Raw genomic sequence first — 21381 nt, forward strand, 5'->3', positions numbered from 1 at the left:
TAGAAATCTGTTTATAAGTATATTCTTACAGATAAACATTATAGAGGTTATACATGAATGATACATATTGTGATTTTCTACTTCTATTTAATTTATTATAAATGCCATTTTATATTAATATGAATACATCTGCCCCTTCTTTTTTAATAACTATATAATTTAATCAGTTCTCTATTAGAGTACATTTAGATTATTTGCTATTACTATTTCAGAATGACTCAGTGAAAAATTTATTTATATATATCTTCTGTTTTTTTCTCTTTGGATAAAATTTTAGTTTGAATTCTTTTTACTAAATATTTTCTAATATCTTGATGATTATATTTAAAAATTAAATTCTTTTTTATTTTTTAAAATTTGAAACTCACCACTGGTTATTTGATCCCTATATAATAAAGCACCTTGTTTTTTTAAACTAAAAATTGATGCTCAGAGCCATTTATTCATGAAAATAGGTCTGTTAAAAGCACAAAATCTACAGCCAGATTTCCTGGGTTAAAATTCCAACTGTAGCATTTATAGGTTTGTGACCTTGGGCAAGTTACTTTATTTTCTGTATCTTAGTTGTCTTTTTTATAAACTAGAGAGAATGATAGTAACCTGTGTTACCAGATGACAGTAAGTATTAAGTGAATTTTTAATATGTGGAATTACCTAGAATAGTGTCAGACACCTAGTAAAGGCTCAGTAAGGGTTAGCTGTTATCATTGTTACTACTACTACAAGGGGTTAAGATACTGTTTTTACTTTCCCTTTTCAGATTCAGTTTCCTGAGCAAACCCGATGAGAATCATCAGCAAGATGGACATGATGATTCTCTTATGTCACGTTTTTATGCTAATCCTATTGCAAAACCCATTCCTCAAACCCCAGAGAGTGCTGGAAATAAACACAATAACAGCAGCAGTGTGGATGACACCATTGTTGCATTGAATATGCGTGCTGCCTTGCGAAATGGGCTGGAAGGAAGCAGTGAAGAGACTTCTTTTCATGAGGAGTCACTGCAGGATGACCGGGAAGAAATAGAAAATAGTACTTACAATATGCATCCAGCAGGTCAGGTTCATTTTGGTACATGACTAATGTCTTACCAGTCATTTGAAATTTCTTGTGGTTTGTCACAGATTTTCAATAGAATGAAAGTCATCTATCTAAACTCTTAAATGTTTTTTATTGCATTTTATAAAAGTTAACATTTAAAACTTTCCACTTATGCTTTCGTCAATTTATATATTCACATACTTTTGTAACTTTGAAGTAGTTAAATTCATGTCATTTTAATTATCCTGGTATAGTTTAAAGATCCAAAATTTTATAGCCAGGGAGACTATCCTCATACTTTTCCTTAGCTTTATAAATTTGCATAGTTTACTTAATAGTTTTTTAAATTAAAATGATAGTGATAATTATTTCTTATCATATACGGTGTTTGAGATCAGAATTAGAGTTAAGTATATAGACCATAATGTCTAACATGTGTAAGCATTCAAATGATAGCTGTTGCTACGGTTGTTAATCATCACCTCAGTTCTTTGCTTGCTTCCCTCCTTTGGTCCTCCATAATGAACTAATTAACTTTTTTCCAACTAATTGATGAAACAACTAATATAAACTATAAGATTAGAATGTCTTGATTGAATACTTAGAGCTTGCCTCATCTGTGTGTGTTGATATTACATCTCAATTTGGGCTTTGATAAATATCATTCCTTTTTTAAAAAAATAGAGGTATAAATTATAGTGAAGTACAAAGATCTTGTGTTCATTTCAGTGAATTTTGGAACATATATCCATATGTCTAATACCTCAGTCGAGAGTTAGAACATTTCTGTACTCTGGCAAGTTAGTACTTGTGTCACAATCCCCAGAAATCAATCACAGTCTGATTTTTGTCTCATAGATTAGTTTTGCCTGTTCTTGAATGTCATGTAAATGGGATCATATATACATATTCTTTTTGACTCTTAATTTATGAGATTGCATCCATGACTTACGTATTAACACTTTTTTTTTCTATTTTTTTAACCAGTTTATTGTGTTCATTAGATTCTTTGTTCATTTTGATTATTAGATTCAGTTATTGATAGATACATATTTGTTGCCGTTTTATTAATATTTTTTATCTCTTCTTTTTCTTCTTCTCCTTCCTCTTCTTTTTTTTTAATTAAATCTTTATTGTTCAGATTATTACATTAGTTACTCTTTTTTCCCACCATAACTCCCCTCCACCCAGTTCCCACCCCACCCTCCGCTCTCACTCCCCACCCACTGTCCTCACCCATAGGTGCACGATTATTGTCCAATCTCTTCCCTCACCCCACACCCCACACCCCCCCCAAGAATAGTCCATTCCCTTTCTATGTCCCTGATTCTATTACAATCGCCAGTTCATACTGTTCATTAGATTATTTATTCCCTTGATTTTTAGATTCACTTGTTAATAGATGTGTATTTGTTTTTCATAATTTGTATCTTTACCTTTTTCTTCTTCTTCCTCTTCTTAAAGGATACCTTTCAGCATTTCATATAATACTGGTTTGGTGGTGATGAACTCCTTTAGCTTTTTCTTATCTGTGAAGCTCTTTATCTGGCCTTCACTTCTGAATGATAGTTTTGCTGGATAAAGTAGTCTTGGTTGTAGGTTCTTGGTATTCATCACTTTGAATATTTCTTGCCACTCCCTTCTGGCCCGCAAAGTTTCTGTTGAGAAATCAGCTGACAGTCGTATGGGTACTCCCTTGTAGGTAACTGATTTTCTTTCTCTTGCTGCTTTTAGGATTCTCTCTTTGTCTTTTGCTCTTGGCATTTTAATTATGATGTGTCTTGGTGTGGTCCTCTTTGGATTCCTTTTGTTTGGGGTTCTCTGCGCTTCCTGGACTTGTAAGTCTATTTCTTTCACCAGGTAGGGGAAGTTTTCTGTCATTATTTCTTCAAATAGGTTTTCAATATCTTGCTCTCTCTCTTCTTCTCGCACCCCTATAATTCGGATGTTGGTACGCTTGAAGCTGTCCCAGAGGCTCCTTACACTATCTTCGTATTTTCGGATTCTTTTTTCATTTTGCTTTCCCAGTTGGGTGTTTTTTGTTTCTTCGTATTTCAAATCTTTGACTTGATTCTTGCGCTCCTCTGGTCTGTTGTTGGGAGTCTGTATAATGTTCTTTATTTCAGTCAGTGTATGCTTAATTTCTAGTTGGTCCTTTATCACAACATCGAGGGTCTCATTAGATTTCTTGAGGATCTCACTACATTTATCGGCGGTCTCACCAGTCTTTTCGAGGGCCTTATTAAGTTTATCGGCGGCTTCTAGACAGTTCTTTAAAGACCTTAAAAGTGTGGTTTTGAACTCTATATCCAGCAGTTTGCTTTCCTCCAATTCTTTCGTTTGTGTCCTGTTTCTTTGTCTCGGCATTTTTTATGCTTCGCTGTGTCGATAGAGTTCCTTTCTGTGCTAAGTGTCCCAATTACCTGAGGTAGACACTCTTGATGCACCCCCTTGTGGGCTTTGTGCACAGTCTTGTTGTAATTAAGCCTTGATTGTTGTAGTTATCACTGTGAGGAATTGACCTCCAGGCCAATTGGCTGTGAGAGTCAGCTGTGTCTGCAGTGGGAGAACTTCTGTGCTGGAGACACCCCTCTGGGGCTAGACTTGCTTCAATGGGTCTTTGGTGCTCACTGAGTCTTCCCCCTGAGTGTGTCTTTTACGGTTCCACAGAGCTGCAAACTGGATGGTCCCACTCTGACCTCTGGGCTTTCTGGCTCCTGGATCTCTAGGGAGGTGCTAATCTAGCCTTTGCCTGAGGCTATCCAGCAAAAGTCTCCCTGCAGGGCTTGGGCGGGGCGGGTCCCACGGGATCAACAGGGCGGGGTTAGCAATTATGGCTGCTCTCAGTCTTGCCCTCAGAGGCTCTGCTTCTCAGTGTCCCAATAATTGCTGCAAGCCCCACGGAGAGAAAGCTGCCCTAGGGTTCTGAGCGATGCCAGACAGTCCCTCTTCTCCCGTATGAGTCTGGGTCCCTAGAGACTCGCCTGGAGCTGGAGCTCAGAGTCTGAGACTCCCTCCCGATTGAAAACAACAACCACGCCCTCAGCCGCTAGCCCGCTCCGCATGCACTCTGCACCTTAGTATTTTACTTCAGCACCGTTCCTCCTCTGAGTCTCGGTATGTTTTACTCTTTCCTCCTAGTTGTAGAACTTCCACTCAGCCAGCCTTCCTGTGGTTCTGGATGATGTCCCACATATTAACACTTTTTGCTCAATAACATTTCAGTATGTAAATATGCCACATTTGGTTAATCCATTTTCTGTTAGTGAACAGTTGGGTTTTACAGTTATTCTTGAAATGTCTGTAAAATTTTTCTGTATATAGTGATCTTACTGCCTTATATAATGTTCAAAGCATTTAAGAGTAAGCCAACTCTGCTCAGCCAGCGTGGCTCAGTGGTTGAGCATCAGCCTATGAATCAGGAGGTCATGGTTCAATTTCCTGTTGGGGCACATGTATGTGCCTGAGTTGCAGGCTTGATCCCCAGTGTGGGGCGTTAAGGAGGCAGTCGATTCATGATTCTCTCATCAGTGACGTTTTTATCACTCTCCTTTCCTCTCTAAAATCAATAATAGATACACACACACACACACACACACACACACACACTAATAAAAGGGTAATATGCTAATTAGACCAGGAGACCGGCCAAGGAGGGCACTTGGGGGCCATGAGGCCAGCGGGGAGGGCAGTTGGGTGCGATCAGGCTGGCAGGCAGAGTGGTTAAGGGCAATCAGGCTGGTAGGCAGGTGAGCGGTTAGGGGCCAGCAGTCCCGGATTGCGAGAGGGATGTCTGACTGCTGGTTTATGGACCTAAACCGGCAGTTGCACATCCCCCAAGGGGTCCCAGATTGGAGAGGGTGCAGGCCGGGCTGAGATACACCCCAACCCCACCCCATGCATGAATTTCGTGCACCGGGCCACTAGTGTGTGTGTGTTTACTTTTTTTTTTAAAGTAAGCCAACTCTTCTTGTCAATTGGTGCCCTAAGGAAACAATTTTATACTTTCACATTAAGAATCCCAAGTATATATACTTGTGTGTATATATCTACATGAATTCATTATGATTCTCCTTTTTTTTTTCCCCACATATCCAGCCTAGATTTTTTATTGTTTTTAGTTTTCTCATTGACCTTGTTTGCCACCTCTCTATTTATTTACTTAAGTTTTTGTTTTTTATTGATTTGAGAGAGAGAGGAAGGGAGACAGGGAGAGAGAGAGATAGAAACCCACAACCTGGCCATGTGCCCTGACCCAGAATTGAGCTGGTGACCTCTTGGTGCATGGGTTGACGCTCAAACTATTGAGCCACACCAGCTGGGCACCACTTCCCAATTTAAAATTTCATTTCCAGAATTAACAACCCTTTAAACCTTGCCAGTAGAGACACAAGTTAATGATACAAGTGGGCATTGCTGTGGCTGGAGTTTAATCTGATATTGAACTTAAATTGTTTTCTCTCATAGAGCAGGTTAGCCCGACCTCTACATATAAATGGAACAAGGAGTGATTAGAAAAAGCACATCAGTGCTCTATTTTCTTTGAATTCTTCAGAAATCTACCTAGTTAATACTTATAAAAAAACACCGCTAATTATATAGATCTTTAAGTTTCCATTTGACTTTCGGACTTTCTCATGTAGAAATTTTTCAAAGTACTGGATTTGGAGTTTTAGTTTCATGTATACAACCGAATTACTATGTAAGCAGTTTCATTCCACCCTGGGTTTTGGTATCTTCAGGTTAAAAAAAAAAGATTAAGCAAACTTTGCCTGGAATGTATTTTAAGAATGCCTTTCATAGTGTAGTGTTTTTAATGGGTGTCGGTGAAAAGGACAGTCACAATTAATACGATATTTTGTTTCTTTTATCATAGGCATTGTTCTCACTAAGGTTGGTTACTATACTATTCCATCTATAGATGACCTTGCTAAAATTACCAATGAAAAAGGAGAATGTATTGTCTCTGACTTCACTATTGGTCGTAAAGGTGAGTATGAGTTTAGGAGTTAGTAGTATATAAGCCTAAGATCTGCACCTTATTTTTGTAATTAGATAAAGGAAAGCTCTTGATAGGTGAATCCATTTTCCCCCTACATTTGAACCCACCTTGGCCTGAATAGCAAACAAGTAACAAAACAAGACTAGAGCCTTATAACATTCTTTGGTAGCTATTTTGCTCATTGTAGTTTTCTACAATTAAAGAAAATACTGTAAACAGCAAGGAATACTACGTGAAAAAATTGAATAGTTAACAAAAGATGGGTAATATTTAGGTTCAACTTTATATTATTAAATTATTACAAATGTAATTTTCTTTGAGGAAAAACAGGAATCGTATTCAAAAAAAAGACACAGGTATCTTAACTCAAAAGTGCAGCTATGATTCTAAGGCAGCGGTTCTCAACCTGTGGGTCGCGACCCCTTTGGCAGTCGAACGACCCTTTCACAGGGGTCGCCTAAGACCATCCTGCATATCAGATATTTACATTACGATTCATAACAGTAGCAACATTACAGTTATGAAATAGCAACGAAAATAATTTTATGGTTGGGTCACAACATGGGAAACTGTATTTAAAGGGCCAGAAGGTTGAGAACCACTGTTCTAAGGGTTGTTTATATAGCAGCTATATACGTCTTTGGTAAGAGATTTAAGAAGGCTGTTTTGAGGACAACAAATGCTATAGAAATACTGATGTTAAACCAGATAACAGTGTATTTGGTGTGACCCATACATATTATGGATGAAATAACCCATTCAGTGATATTGCTGGGTGATTGAAAATATTAATGTTTAAAGCAGCTTGCTCCTTCTGATAATTAGAAGTTTAATGTAGGTATCGAATTACCTACATTAGGTAATTGCCCTCTGTACAGGATGAGTTTTTAACTATTTGCTCTGACTTGTAGGTTATGGTTCAATCTATTTTGAAGGAGAAGTGAATTTGACAAATCTAAATTTGGATGATATTGTACATATCCGAAGGAAAGAAGTTATTGTCTATTTAGATGATAACAAAAAACCTCCTGTGGGTGAAGGACTAAATAGGTATGAACTTATTTATGTATTTAGAAAAAAATCAGCTAAATCGCAGTTATTTCTGTCAACACAAATGTGTTCATAGTATACATTTTTCTGCAATTTGCTTTTTTTTTAAAAAAAAAATATATTTTATTGATTTTTCACAGAGAGGAAGGGGGAGAGATAGAAAGTTAGAAACATCGATGAGAGAGAAACATCGATCAGCTGCCTCCTGCACATCTCCCACTGGGGATGTGCCTGCAACCCAGGTACATGCCCTTGACCGGAATCGAACCCGGGACCCTTCAGTCCGCAGGCCGACGCTCTATCCACTGAGTCAAACTGGTCCCGGCTGCAATTTGCTTTTTTGACTTACAGTACAGTGTGGGATTATTGTTTCTCTACTTTCATTTAAAAGTATAAATGATAAATGCTACACTATGACTTCTTGTCTCTTTTCCCCTAATATTATCAGGTCCAACTGTTAGTTTCTAAAAACAATTTAAGTAGTAATTTATTTTTTTTCACAGTTTTTGTGGTGACTATGCTTAAGCCTTTCTCTATATTTTAGTGTGAGATATTAGCCTCTGATATCTCTTAGACAAGTGAAAGGGCCACAGTTAAAATTGTTTATGTTCACAAACTACCAAGATTGGCTGGACAAGAGCAGATGGTTTCAGTGATGAATTCTACTGAACATTTAAAGAAGAATTAACACTGATTTCTGTCAAATGGCTTACAGAAAATTGAAGAGAAGGGAATGCTTCTGAACTCATTCTATGAGGTAGTCATTACCCTGATTCCAAAGCTAGACAAAGACATTGTAACAAAACTACAGACTGATATTATGATGAATATTGATGTCAATATTCTCAACAAAATATTAACAAACAGAATTTAACAATACATTGAAAGGATTATACACCATGACCAAGTGGAATTTATTCCTGGAATGCAAGGATGATTCAACACACGAAAATAGATCAGTGTAAGTACATCCCATTTACAGAATGAAGAAAATCACATGATAATCTCCATTGGTTCAGAATAAGCATTTGATAAAATTCAATATCATTTCAAAATAAAGACACTCTACTACAACCTACCGCTAGAAGGGAATTACCAGGATGTATCTGAGAAACCCATAGATCTGAACAACCCTATAACTAATCTGGAAATCAGAGCTAGAGTAATTAAGTAAGAAAAAAGTAAAAAGCATCCAAATTCAAAAGGAAGAAGTAAAATTATTTCTGTTCAGAGATGATTTGATCTTACATGAAGAAGGTATAAGATTCCACTAAAAAAATAACCACCTGTTATAACTAATAAACAAATTCAGCAGGATACAAAATCAACATGTAAAACTTATTTTCTTTACACTAACAATAATCTAAAAATATTAGGAAACTAATTTCATTTATAACATCAAACAGCATAAAACTCTTAGGAATAAACTTTACCACGAAGGCAAGAGACTTGTACACTGAAAAATATGAAACATTGCTGAAAGACAAATAAATGGAAAGATAGCCCATTTTCATGGACTAGAAGATTTAAGATTAAGATATCCACACTACTCAAAGCAATCTATAGATTTAATACATCCATATTGAAATCCCAATGGGATTTTTTGCAGAAATATTAAAATCCTTCCTAAAATCATGGAATCTCAGTGGATCCTGAATGACCAACCTAATCTTGAAAAGAAACAAAACTAGAGAACTCATACTTTCTGACTTTAAAATTTAACTACAAAGTTACAATAACCAAAACAGTGTGGTTTTGGCATAAAGACAGACAATATAAACTAATGGAACAGATAGAATAAGAGCACTCCAAAAGTACACCCTCACATATGTGGTTTAATAATTTTCAGCAAGATAGCCAAGACCATACAATGGGAATAGAATAGTCTCTTCAACAAATTATTTGAGGAAAACTGGATATTCACATGCAGAAGAATGAAGTTGAACCATTACATTATGCTACATATAAATCAACTTGATGGATCAAAGACCTAAACATAAGACCTAAAACTGAAAGTCTTAGAATAAAGAATTTTATTTTCATGACATTATATTTGACAAGGATTTCCTGGATTCGATACTAAAAGGCACAGGCAACAATAGTAAAAATGAACAAATTGGACTACATAAAAATTTAAAATTTCTGTACATCATAGAGTACAATCAGCCCTAGCTGGTTTGGCTTAGTGGAGAGCGTCTGCCTGTGGACTGGGAGGTCCCGGGTTTGATTCCAGCTAGGAGCACATGCCCGGGTTGTGGGCTTGATCCCCACTAGGGGACGTGCAGGAGGCAGCTGATCAGTGATTCTCTCTCATCATTGATGTTTTTATTTCTCCCTCTCCCTTTCTCTCTGAAATCAATAAAGAAATATATGTTTGTTTTTTTTAAAAGTACAATCAATGGAATGAAAAGGCAGCCTCCAGAATGGGAAAAAATATTTACAGATCATGCATATGATAAAGAGTTATTAACCAGAATATGAAGGAAGAACTACAGCTCCACACAAATATTTAAAAAGGGACTTGAATAAACATTTCTCCAGAGATGGTATACAAATGGTGAACAAGCATATGAAAAGTTGTTCAACATAACTAATAATTAAGGAAATACAAATCAAAACCACAATAAGCTATCACATCCATTAGGATGGTTAGTAGAAAAAAATAAGTTTTTGCAAGAGTGTGGAAAAATTAGAATCTTTGTATATTGGTGAGAAAGGAAAATGGTACAGCCATTATAGAAAAGTGTATGATGATTCCTGAAAGAATTTAAAATAATCCAGCAATTCCACTCTAGGAATGTATCCAAAAGAATGAATACATAGGCATTCATTCTATGAATGCAAGACACATAGAATTAATAGGACACAGTCCTTGAATTCAGGTATTGATATTAAAAGGATACATTACCACTGTTATAGTCAGCTTTACGCTTATTATTTAATGGCTAATACTATGATATTCCTAATACTTCATTCTGCAAGCATTTGTTGTTCATCGATGGTAGTTGCTGCTGTTATTACTGTTATTAAGTACAATAGCACTCTAAGACCTTGACTAAGACTTAGTTCTTAGCACTTGACTATGATCACTGGATTCTATCAAAGATATATAACTTAAAGAGTTATTAAAATTAGATTGGAAATAATTGATATACCATAGTAGTTTCGAATAAATGGAATTCGGCCTTTGAACCAGATCCTGAGCTAGTTGATGTTCGGTAATTCCTTGCTTTTGAGCCTATCACCTGGGAGACAAGACTCAAGTTCATGAAACATCTGCAGAGTAAATCTAAAGTAACATAGGTACCTTTATTTGCTATCTCTGTAGATGTTAGTTGGCTTTCTGGACTTAAATATGAAACACTGACATTTTACTTGGTTGTATGTTACAGGAAGGCTGAAGTTACATTGGATGGAGTTTGGCCTACAGATAAAACATCTCGTTGCTTAATAAAGAGCCCAGATCGACTTGCTGATATCAACTATGAGGGGAGATTAGAAGCAGTTTCAAGGAAACAGGGAGCTCAGTTCAAAGAGTACCGTCCTGAAACGGGTTCTTGGGTGTTTAAGGTATAGTCACTTAACCTTCTTATTAACTGTAGTGAGAGTCAAAAATGTTTGTGCTGGAAGTGATCTGCTCTTAAATTCTCTTTATGTTCAAATAAGGGAATAGATGAGAGATACATCATGATTTGCTCCAAATTACACATCTAGTTAAACCCCAGAACAATAGGAATTATTAGAAACTTTATTAGAGGCTCGGTGCACAAAAATCGTGCATGGGTGGGGTCCCTAGGCCTGGCCAGCGATCAGGGCTGATCAGGTTCCCTGCCTCCCCGCCTCCTCCTTCCCTCGTTTCCTCAGCGCCCCACCGCTGCCGCTGGTCACCTGCCATGTTGTGCGCCGCCCCCTGGTGGTCAGCGCACATCATAGTGAGTGATTGAACTCCCGGTCTCCTGTTTGAACTCCCAAGGGGACACTTTGCATATTAGCCTTTTATATAGAGAGACTTAGAGGCCCGGTGCATGAAAATTCGTGCACTGGGGTGGGGGGTCCCTCAGCTTGGCCTGTCCCTTCTCACAGTTCGGGAGCCCTCAGGGGATGACTTACTGACGGCTTAGGCCTGCTCCCTAAGCTGCAGTCTTACCTCCCTCTGCAGGAGGCAACCTGGCCGATCAGGGGAAGGCACTGCCCCCATCACCCTGCTACTGCTGCCACTGCCAGCCCTCCTTGGCCCTCGCAGCCACTGAGGCTTTCTCTGGAAGGACATCTAGAAGACGTTTGGTCTATCCAGTCTAATTAGCATATTGCCCTTTTATTAGTATAGATTATATATAGAGATGGGCTTACAATTCAAATCCTCTTCTCCATCCTCTGAGCATTTAGATACACTTCTAAGGTGTGATTTTCTAATATGTGGCATTATTTAGGGACATAGGCAGAATTTTTCTCTCTTTAACAGATCAACTCTTCCTAAATAATTGTCAATCTTTTAAAGATATCTGGGATGAGGTTGACTTCCTCCCTTCCTTGATAGTTTAATTAGTTTCTTTTTCGCCAATTGGATTCACTTATTCAAGGTTCTTGTGTGGTAGAGAACAACTAGCCAGTATATTGATGTGAAAATAATAATGGCTTTTGTGGATTCAGTTTCTCTATTAATATGTTTAGTAATTACGTGAACAATTAGTATATGCATCAAACATCATCTAAATCTTAGAAAAACAGTAAAGTGACATTTCATTGTTTTCTAAGTAAAATTTTTATACTTTTTTTTTTTTTTTAGCTAATTTGCAGGATAGCAAGTACAAATATTGTGGAAGCTCTTCTGAATAATAGTGTTAAAGTTGATTTTGTTTGATTCTTCTCTTCCTTAGGTGTCCCATTTTTCTAAGTATGGCCTTCAAGATTCTGATGAAGAGGAAGAGGAACGGCCATCCAAAACTAGTACAAAGAAGTTGAAGACGGCCGCTTTGCCTCCTGCAGGCCAGGACACACCATTCCAGATGGCTCTTAATGGCAAACCAGCACCTCCACCCCAGGTAGAGAAAGGACAGTGAATTTGAATGGAATCCATGATACAGAAGTTAAAAGCAAGTCATTCAGCTAGTACAAAGCTGTTTTATGACCCCCTGGACCTTTGAAGAGTACAAATATATTTCCAGTAACATTGAGACAAGTACAAGGGAGGCGGGCATGAGGTGGTGCTGCCATCTGTGTTTTTTTTTTACTTGAGAGATTTAAGGAATTCTTGCTTTTTGGATCATTCCTTCTACAGATTGTCTCCCTCTCATTTGGACTTGCTGAATTCTCTGCTCAGCGATCAACTTAAGATAGTCTTTGCTTGTGTGGGTTGATGCAACGTAAATCCTACTTTTATTGATTACTGATGTGCAAGTTTAATCTTGTTCTTTATCTTCATGATTTTTTTAAAAAGCTCAGTTAGTCTTTCTGCAAGTGTTTTTAACTTCATTTTTCTCGAGCTGTTCAGCTCAGTTAGTCTTTCTGCAAGTGTTTTTAACTTCATTTTTCTCAAGCTGTTCACTTCAGGTAACATCTTGGTATTTGTATTATAATAATACATAATCTTTATGAAGATAAAGTTGTAAGAATACAAATTATTTGGCTTGGGGAAAGTAGGTGCTGCATTGTTTATTGCAATTATTTGTATCATACTCTTTTTCAGTATTGTTAAACCAGCATAAACCTTTGTCCTTGTAAGGAAAGGTTTGTAATTTAAATATCAGGTAGTTTTTCCACCTATAAAAGACTTACTTTCATTTGAATGTTGTTTATATTCAATCAAGTTACAAAATATTCTTTTTCTTTTGCTGCCATACTCCCTCAAAGAAGAGAACTTGGTATAGAATTACTTTGTAAAGAATCCTCTACCTCTCAGCTGCTAAAAGCAGAATCTTTGGAATTTTCCATGCTATAATTCTTAACAGCTGCTGATTTGTGCAATTTTTATGGTTTATTAAATGATTAGGAGGCATTTTCTGGAGATTTTGTGTATGTATGTTCATGTTTGCACATACAGAGTGAGGGGGAGGGAGTGATGAAAGTGGGAGATGGAAACTATATTGACTTTTTTTTTTTTTTATATTGACTTTTATGTTTATAATCTTTATAGCATTTAAAATACCCATAAGATATCTCTTCTGAATGCTACAAATGGATTTGGTTTTCTAGTTTTGCATGTTCATTTTATCTGAATCATATAGTTTTATAATCTCTTTCCAAAGTGTTTTTTTATCTTAACATATGTATTTCTTAGGATAAGAGTTAGATTGCTTTATTTTCTACCAATAAAAGTAATATGGAGAACCCTAAAAATATAGCTGTGGGGCAAAGTTTCATCTGTGGACAGATGAAGATTGACAATTAGTGATTTTAGGCTTTTTAAATTCCAGAACACAAATAGTAACAGATAATTAATTATAAATCCCATGTTGACACTTGAGTAGGTGAGAGCTCTTTGACAAACGGAGCACCAAAAATATTTCAGAACAAGGTTTAGGAAAAATAGGTGATAAGGATCAAAATGGGCAAGGAGAGTATAGTGAATATGGGGTCTTTTTCAGATATTTTATTTGATGGAGGAAGTGGGTGTTGGCCTTTGATCTTTTGGATAGGGGAAGCAGAAATGGATAGAGTTGTTTAGATGCACAGGCTACGGTATTAAAACAGTGAGGTGGGATTCTAGAGAACTGTTCATATTTCCCAGTGGTTTCACAGTTTTTAGTACCAAAAACCTACATTTTATTTGGCATGAGAATACTTAAGCCTTCTGCATGAACTAGGGATAACCAAGTCTCATTCCAGAATCAAGAGGGCTATTTTCATACCATCACCTGGCCTTCTTAGAGATGTTGATTCCCTGATACAGTGTTCTTTCAGGCTGTTGTTTTCTTCTTCCTGTGTATAATTGCAGGTTCTGGAAAGACTTAATTTTATGTAATCTCTTTTATGCCTTTTAAGTTAGTGAAAAATTCTAGCAGAAAAACCTTTACATAGATGAATTAGGGCAGTTGCAGAAATGTTGTTTGGTAGTTAGAACATTATTTCCAAAATGCTGATCTGAGATCTAGTTTTTAGCTCACTGCATCAATACCTTCAAGTAAGTTTAAGGTATTCTGAAGGAAAAAAGTGGTTAGGATTTTTTTTTTTAATATATTTTATTGATTTTTTACAGAGAGGAAGGTAGAGGGATAGAGAGTTAGAAACATCGATGAGAGAGAAACATCGATCAGTTGCCTCCTGCACACCTCCCACTGGGGATGTGCCCGCAACCCAGGTACATGCCCTTGACCGGAATCGAACCTGGGACCCCTCAGTCCGCAGGCTGACGCTCTATCCACTGAGCCAAACCGGTTACGGCAGGGTTTTTTTTCTAAATATGTTTTTATTGATTTCAGAGAGGAAGGAAGAGAGAGAGGAGATGGAAACATCCACTAAGAGAGAGAATCATGAATTGGCTGCCTCCTGCAAGTCCCCCACTGGGGGTCGAGCCCACAACCCGGGCATGTGCCCTTGACCAGAATTGAACCTGGGACCTTTCAGTTCACAGGCTGATGCTCTATCCACTGAGCCAAACCGGCTAGGGCTAGTGATTAGGATTTAGAAGAAAATTCCATTTCACCTATATACTTCTTTGAAAAATAAAATGGCAGCTATCTAAATTTATCCAATACATTTTAATATATATTTTAATATATATTTTATATTTTTATGTAATTTATATATTATGCATATATAAAATCTATGACCACAAGCCTGTTTGCTTCAAATATTAATGTTATTTTTATTGATTTTCTTTAGGAAGGGGAAAGGAGAGAGAGAGAAACATTGATGAGAGAACATTGATTGGCTGCCTCCTGCAAGCCCCTACTGGGGATTGAGCCCATAACCCAAGCATGTGCCCTGACCTGGAATCAAACTGTGTCCTGCTTCATAGGTCAAAGCTCAACCACTGAGCCACACTGCCAGACTTTCTCCAGAATCTTAAAGCATAGAAATAATCAGATCTGCCTGTAGCCTCCTCCCCCATAGGTAAAATATAGTATCATCTTTGCCTTTTGACCATTATCTAGCTTCCAGTTTTGTTAAAGCAGTCCTTGGGGATTGGTCACATCTTAACTAGTAATTTACTATGTATCCAGACATCAGTTTTTCTACAATTATAAGTGGGAGCAGTCATTCTTTTGGTAACTCTTGACACTTGTTTGTTAATCCTCACCGTAGGATACATTTCCCTTTGACTTCTAGAAGGAATGGAAGGCGAAATGGAGGAGACGGAGAGAAACATCAGTGTGAGAGAGAGACATCCTTGGTTGCCTCCCACACTCGCCCTGACTAGGGCTGGGAATGGAGCCTGTAGCTGAGCTATGTTCCCTTGACTGGATTTGAACCTGGGACCCTTCAGTTCATGGGCTGATGCTCTAATTACTGAGCCAAACTGGCTAGGGCAACTTTTGACACTTTTAAACATAAATTATTCTCAAATTGAAATTGTTCCTGATAATATTACTTTGTTTTCTCTTTTGGGAAGTTACAGTAGACAGTCCTTGTACTGCACAGGTAGAGTCCAGCTGACATTAGGTTTTAATCACCCAAAAGATAAATTCAGGCTCCATATTGTATTAACTAGAAATTTATTTTTAAATATTTTCTTTAAAAAGAATGCAGTTACTGGAGACTTTGATATTTGTGCCTTTTATTCTCTTTCCCAATGGTTTCTGACTATAAGGCAGTAAAGGCAGGGTGACCCTGTGTACACTGGAAAATGATATTATAAAAAGGTGATTCTATGAACCGTCATTTGGATCCCAAGTACTTTTAGGGGGGATTTTTGGATAATTGTTAAATCTTTTGCAAAAATGCTACCTCTTGTGTAGAATGGTCAGGATTTAATATTGCGATACCATATTCTGAATAAACTACATATGTCTTGAAGCTCTATGTCTATTTGGTATAATTTAATGCTACTTCCCTGATCTTTCTGCTGTCTACAGAGCCAGAGCCCAGAGGTGGAGCAGTTAGGGAGGGTTGTGGAACTGGACAGTGACATGGTAGATATCACCCAGGAGCCAGTTTTGGATTCCATGTTAGAAGAGAGCGTGCCTGAGGATCAGGAGCCTGTGTCCGCCTCAACACACATTGCATCTTCACTGGGAATTAATCCACATGTCTTACAGGTGAACTCCTAACCCACCCCTACTACAGCAGGAAGCCAAACTAATATTTATGTCCTTTGCATACCATCAGATGTCTTCATTTAAGAGCATTGAGTGCTCACTGGAATAAGAAAAAACATGGCACATGTTTGAGCCTTATTTTCCCATTCGGGTAGGAAAGGCTGGGTTGAGATCAAAAGGCCTGGACTCTAATCCCAGTTTTAGAAATATTAGTATATGACTAGGCAAGTCACTTAATAACTATGAGCACTGGTTTTTCTATATAAAATATTACTTTGCTTACTTCAAAGTAGTTTTGAGGCTCTTGAAAGTGCTCCACAAAAGCTAAAAGTTCAAAACAAAACAAAACTAGTAGATGCAGATTTCTTTAAGCTCTGTCTCAATTCCCCTCGCCCATGTCTTTTGGCCTGTTATGAGGTTAGCCTTTGGTTTAAGTTTGACTTTGACATCATTCATTTAACAAACGAGCCAGTGATTGCTATACGCCAGGCCCTGGTAAGACTGTAAATACAAAGGAAGAGGAGTATTAATAATTTCTACCCTTCAGGTACATACAAGTGTAATTGAGTCAGTTATACAAATGTTATTTCTGCTCTGGCACACCTTGAGGCAGAGTGATTTATTGGTTGTTAACTGCATTTTTCTTTTATGGCCTTTGGATTTGGGGGAGCACATTCATTCTATAGATATTGCCTTTTTAGATCATGAAAGCATCACTGCTTGCTGATGAAGAAGATGCAGATATGGTCCTGGATCAACGCTTCAGCCGCCTTCCTTCTAAAGCAGATACTTCTCAAGAAATCTGTTCTCCCAGACTCCCCATTTCAGCATCCCACTCATCAAAATCCCGTTCATTAGGTACTGTAAAAGATGCTATTTTATAAGAACACCATAAAGTCTTGTTTTTCATGTATCTAATCAAGTCAACTTCTCTAGCAAAGACCTCCTAATGGCTATGACCAGGATGCCAAGAGGAAATATAGTCATACATATCTGTTAGGTGGGGCCAGTTTTCAAAAACCATGATTTGCTTTATTGGTGCCAACAGAAAAGTTATATGGAGAAAAAAAGCATTTTTGTTTTGTTTAGATTTATGTTTTCATTTGCTTATGAGTATGAATCAGATAATCTTAAATTTTCTAATTTCTATCAGGCCTTTGAGGAAATAGCAAGTTGTCCTGCACTATACTTATTTGGCAGTTCTGACACTATATCCTTATTGCCTTTTAGGGGCAAATGTTGCTTCTCATAATGCACAAAACTTGTCAGATTCTTACTTTTCTCTAAACCCTGCCAGACTCTCAGGGAAGTCATTACATATTTTATTTTAAAACTTTCCCTGTTCTAGTGGGCTTGTATCTATGTGTGTGAGATTAGAGATGGAGTACTGTTGTCAACAAAGGTCATAGCAAATGTAATGTCAAAATATTGAAAAGCAGAGGAACTACCAGGAAGAGATTTATGTTGTCTTAAAAATTAAACGTTTATTTTTCAATTCTTTTGAGTGCCTTAATACATTAAATTTCCTTCTTTAATACTTTAACTAGTAAAGCATCAGTTAAACATTTACAAATCTTCTTCATGATGGCATTACATAAAAATCTCATATTTCAATAACTGACTCCTTGCTTTAGACAGGAACCATATAAAAATCCAAAAGCAGGCAATAGTAACAAGAACTGTATACTGAAAGGCACATGTACAATCACAATTACAAGATGCCTCAGTGGGTCTGTGTTTCCTTAAGTCTAGCACTGAGCATTACAGTGGTAGGACTTTGAATTTTGATCTTACTAACTAAGCTTTTCATATTGACTAAGAAACCATTATATTTGGCATTCTGATAAAGGGCATGAGCATTGGTGTCATCTTTCAGTCCTGCCAGGTTAGTAGCTTTGTGGATTTGGATTTGGGCCCAGTTTTTTTACTTGTAAAATGAAGATAATGATAATAATATTCCTCATTCAATGAAGTTATTGAAAGATGAAATGAAACAATATACAAATGCTTATGCAGAGTCTGCTACAGATAAGTGCTAGATAATCTTTTTAAATAGTAGTTGTTGTATTTATTATTAATGTTGCTATTGTTGATAACATGAGAATTTCTACCTTGATTTTCTGGTTGGAAGAGTAAGTTCTACAGTATCTGGTTTAACCTGCTTCTGGTTTTCTATATCTGATTTAGTTTGGTAAAACTATAATTTCAAACTCACTGATTATTGTTGTTCAAGAAGTATTTTCTAATAGCCTTTACCCCCCTCCCCTTATTTTAGTTGGTGGGTTACTACAATCAAAATTTACAAGTGGAGTTCTTTTTTCACCAAGTGCCTCTGTGCAAGAATGTCGCACTCCCAGGACATCGTCGTTGATGAATATCCCATCCACATCTGCTTGGTCTGTCCCTCCACCCCTGACCTCTGTGTTTACAGTACCCAGCCCCGTCCCTGAGGTCCAGTTGAAAACAGTAGGAACTCGCAGACAACCAGGCCTGGTCGCTCTTGAAAAGTCTGTTACCTATGGCAGGGGGAAACTTTTGATGGACATGGCCTTATTTATGGGACGCTCATTTCGGGTTGGTTGGGGACCCAACTGGACTCTTGCTAATACTGGAGAACAGCTGAGTGGCTCTCATGAACTGGAAAATCATCAGACTGCTGATTCTGTGGAATATGGATTCCTGCCTAACCCAGTAGCTGTTAAATCGTGAGTCACATTTCCTTATTCTCTTTGAGAAAGGCAACATGGTAGGTGAGAAAAAACTTTTTATAATAAGGAAATCTTTCTAGATATATTCTTGGCACAATTTTAGATAGCAGAAGATATTTACACTAATAAAAGAGAAACATGCAAAATAACCATCATTCCGCTACACCCATCAACCAATCAGGAGCAAGCATTCAAATTAACCCAACTAATATGGCAATGGCCATGGAGCTGGAGCAGCAGGAGGCTTGGGGTGCCCCCGGCGATGGAGGAAGCCAAGCTTCCCGCCTGCCCTGGCCAGCCCTGAGCTCCACTCAAGGCTACAAAGTTTCAATTATAGAAGATAAATAAATCCCAGATACCTGCTTCCAGCCTGCCCTGGCCTCCGCTCAAGGACGCGCTGAAAAAAAAAAGAAAAAAGAGGCTGGGAGCTTGAGTCGCCACGGGGGCATGGCCAGCCTGAAAATGGCCCTCAAACCCTCACCCAGGCTGGCCAGGCACCCCAGCGGGACCCGCACCATGATCCAGGACACCCTTCAGGGCAAACCAGCCGGCCCCCACCTGTGCACCAGGCCTCTATCTATACTAATAAAAGGGTAATGTGCTAATTAGACTGGGAGACCTTCCAGGAGATCTTCCAGACGTTCTTCTGGACAAAGCCATGGTGGCAGGGCCGAGATAGAAGTGGTTAGAGGCCAAGAGGGTTGTGGGTGATCGGGCCAGGATGGGACAGCAGTTGTGGGTGATCAGGCTGATGGAGGGCGGGCCATTGGCGGTAAGCAGACCAGCAGTGGAGCCAGTTGGGGCAAGCAGGTCATCAGTGGGTGTCGGAGGTAATCAGGACAGCTGCGGGGGTTGGGGCGGGGAGGCAATTTGGAGTGAGCAGGCCAGCAGGAGCAGTTGGGGGTGATCAGGCTGATGGGGGGGTGGGGCCGTTGACGGTAAGCAGACCATCAGGGGGGGCTGTTGGGGGCGAACACACTGGCACAGGGGGCAGTTGGGGGTGATCAGGCTGGTGGGGGGCATTTGGGGGCAAGCAGGCTGGCGGTCGGGGGTAGTTAGGGGCGAGCAGGCCGGCAGGTGGACTGGTTAAGGGCAATCAGGCAGGCAGGCAGGTGAGTGTTTAGGAGCCAACAGTCCTGGATTGTGAGAGGGATGTCCAACTGCCGGTTTAGGCCCAGTCCCTGTAAACTGGCAGTAGGACATCCTTCGAGGGGTCCCAGATTGGAGAGGGTGCAGGCCAGGATGAGGGGACCCCCCCCCCCCCGTGCACGAATTTCGTGCACCGGGCCAATAGTATAATTAAAAACTGAAATGATTAGTAAGATAACTCCATTTGTACCATCAAGGTACAGGTAATATCTAGTGGTTAAACTTTTGTTAGAAAAGTAACAGACCCAAAGCTAATGGTGCAGCATTCCTTGGGCTTCATCCTTTTTATTACATTAGTCATTTTATTTATTTTCTCACTTAAGATATTTACCATTTCTTCATATATAAGGTATATTCTCAGCTAAACACATCCTGTATCTTAGACCTGATAAAAAGAACATATGAATTGTAGGTAATCCACACATAAGTATTTGGAAATAAGGTGACAGTTGATAACTATATATGTTATATATTTCTACACAATCCCCACTATTAATTTTTTACATATTTGTGCTTATAGTTGTATATATTTTATATTATGCCATACAGATTATAAGTATAGTTTCCTGGTAGTTATTAGACAGTATGTATACAGGTGTCTTGTGTAAAATATATAATAGTTTCCTATTTACTTTTTATAATTATAACAAATTGCTATATCTTTACAGATTAAGTGGCTGTGATCACCTATTATTCATAGACTAGAGGTCCAGTGCATGAGATTCGTGCACTGGTAGGGTCCCTAGTGGCTGCCAGCTGCCTACTGGGTACTCCCTCCCTTCCCCCTGCCAGCCCCACCCTCTGTCGAATTCCCGGACAGCTTCCCGTCAAAGGGACAATTTGCATACTATGCTTTTATTATATAGGATTTTAAAGTTGACTTTGAAGAAATAAACAACAGCATCTTTTGAAACTCACAGTTAGGAATGTTAATCCTAAACTTGCGTTATGCATGGTGTTTTGATATTTTGGTGGTTGTTAATAACAATCTTAAAAATTGAATCAAGTCCAGATTGACTAAATGCTTATCTTAATTTGGAGTCTTTTGATACCTTACGAAGTATAATCTGAGAAATGGGTATCACACAATTTTTGGCCCTTGGATTTTATAGTGTCTAGATCAGGGGTGGTCAAACTTTTTGACTCGAGGGCCACAATGGGTTCTTAAACTGGACCGGAGGGCCGGAACAAAAGCATGGATGGAGTGTTTGTGTGAACTAATATAAATTCAAAG

At 38.3% G+C, this 21381-nt stretch overlaps 1 protein-coding gene across 6 annotated transcripts in view; it reads left to right on the forward strand.

The window, feature by feature from the left end:
- Positions 1 to 21381, forward strand: part of NUP98 (nucleoporin 98 and 96 precursor) — a 94640-nt gene that overhangs the window by 51927 nt on the left and 21332 nt on the right. For 3 of the 6 annotated variants that reach the window (XM_081098661.1, XM_081098662.1, XM_081098663.1), the window contains 8 exons: positions 761 to 1056; positions 5918 to 6031; positions 6955 to 7093; positions 10486 to 10663; positions 11971 to 12135; positions 16108 to 16290; positions 16992 to 17148; positions 18566 to 18995. In XM_081098661.1, coding sequence (XP_080954787.1) covers positions 761 to 1056; positions 5918 to 6031; positions 6955 to 7093; positions 10486 to 10663; positions 11971 to 12135; positions 16108 to 16290; positions 16992 to 17148; positions 18566 to 18995 — 1662 coding nt within the window. Of the gene's footprint in view, positions 1 to 760; positions 1057 to 5917; positions 6032 to 6954; positions 7094 to 10485; positions 10664 to 11970; positions 12136 to 16107; positions 16291 to 16991; positions 17149 to 18565; positions 19399 to 21381 lie in introns of those variants that run through there. The other 3 variants (XM_081098664.1, XM_081098665.1, XM_081098666.1) reach the window with 1 other exon arrangement.

Source organism: Myotis nattereri (assembly GCF_964212035.1).
Source record: "Myotis nattereri genome assembly, chromosome: 9".
NCBI classification, from domain to species: Eukaryota; Metazoa; Chordata; class Mammalia; order Chiroptera; family Vespertilionidae; genus Myotis; species Myotis nattereri.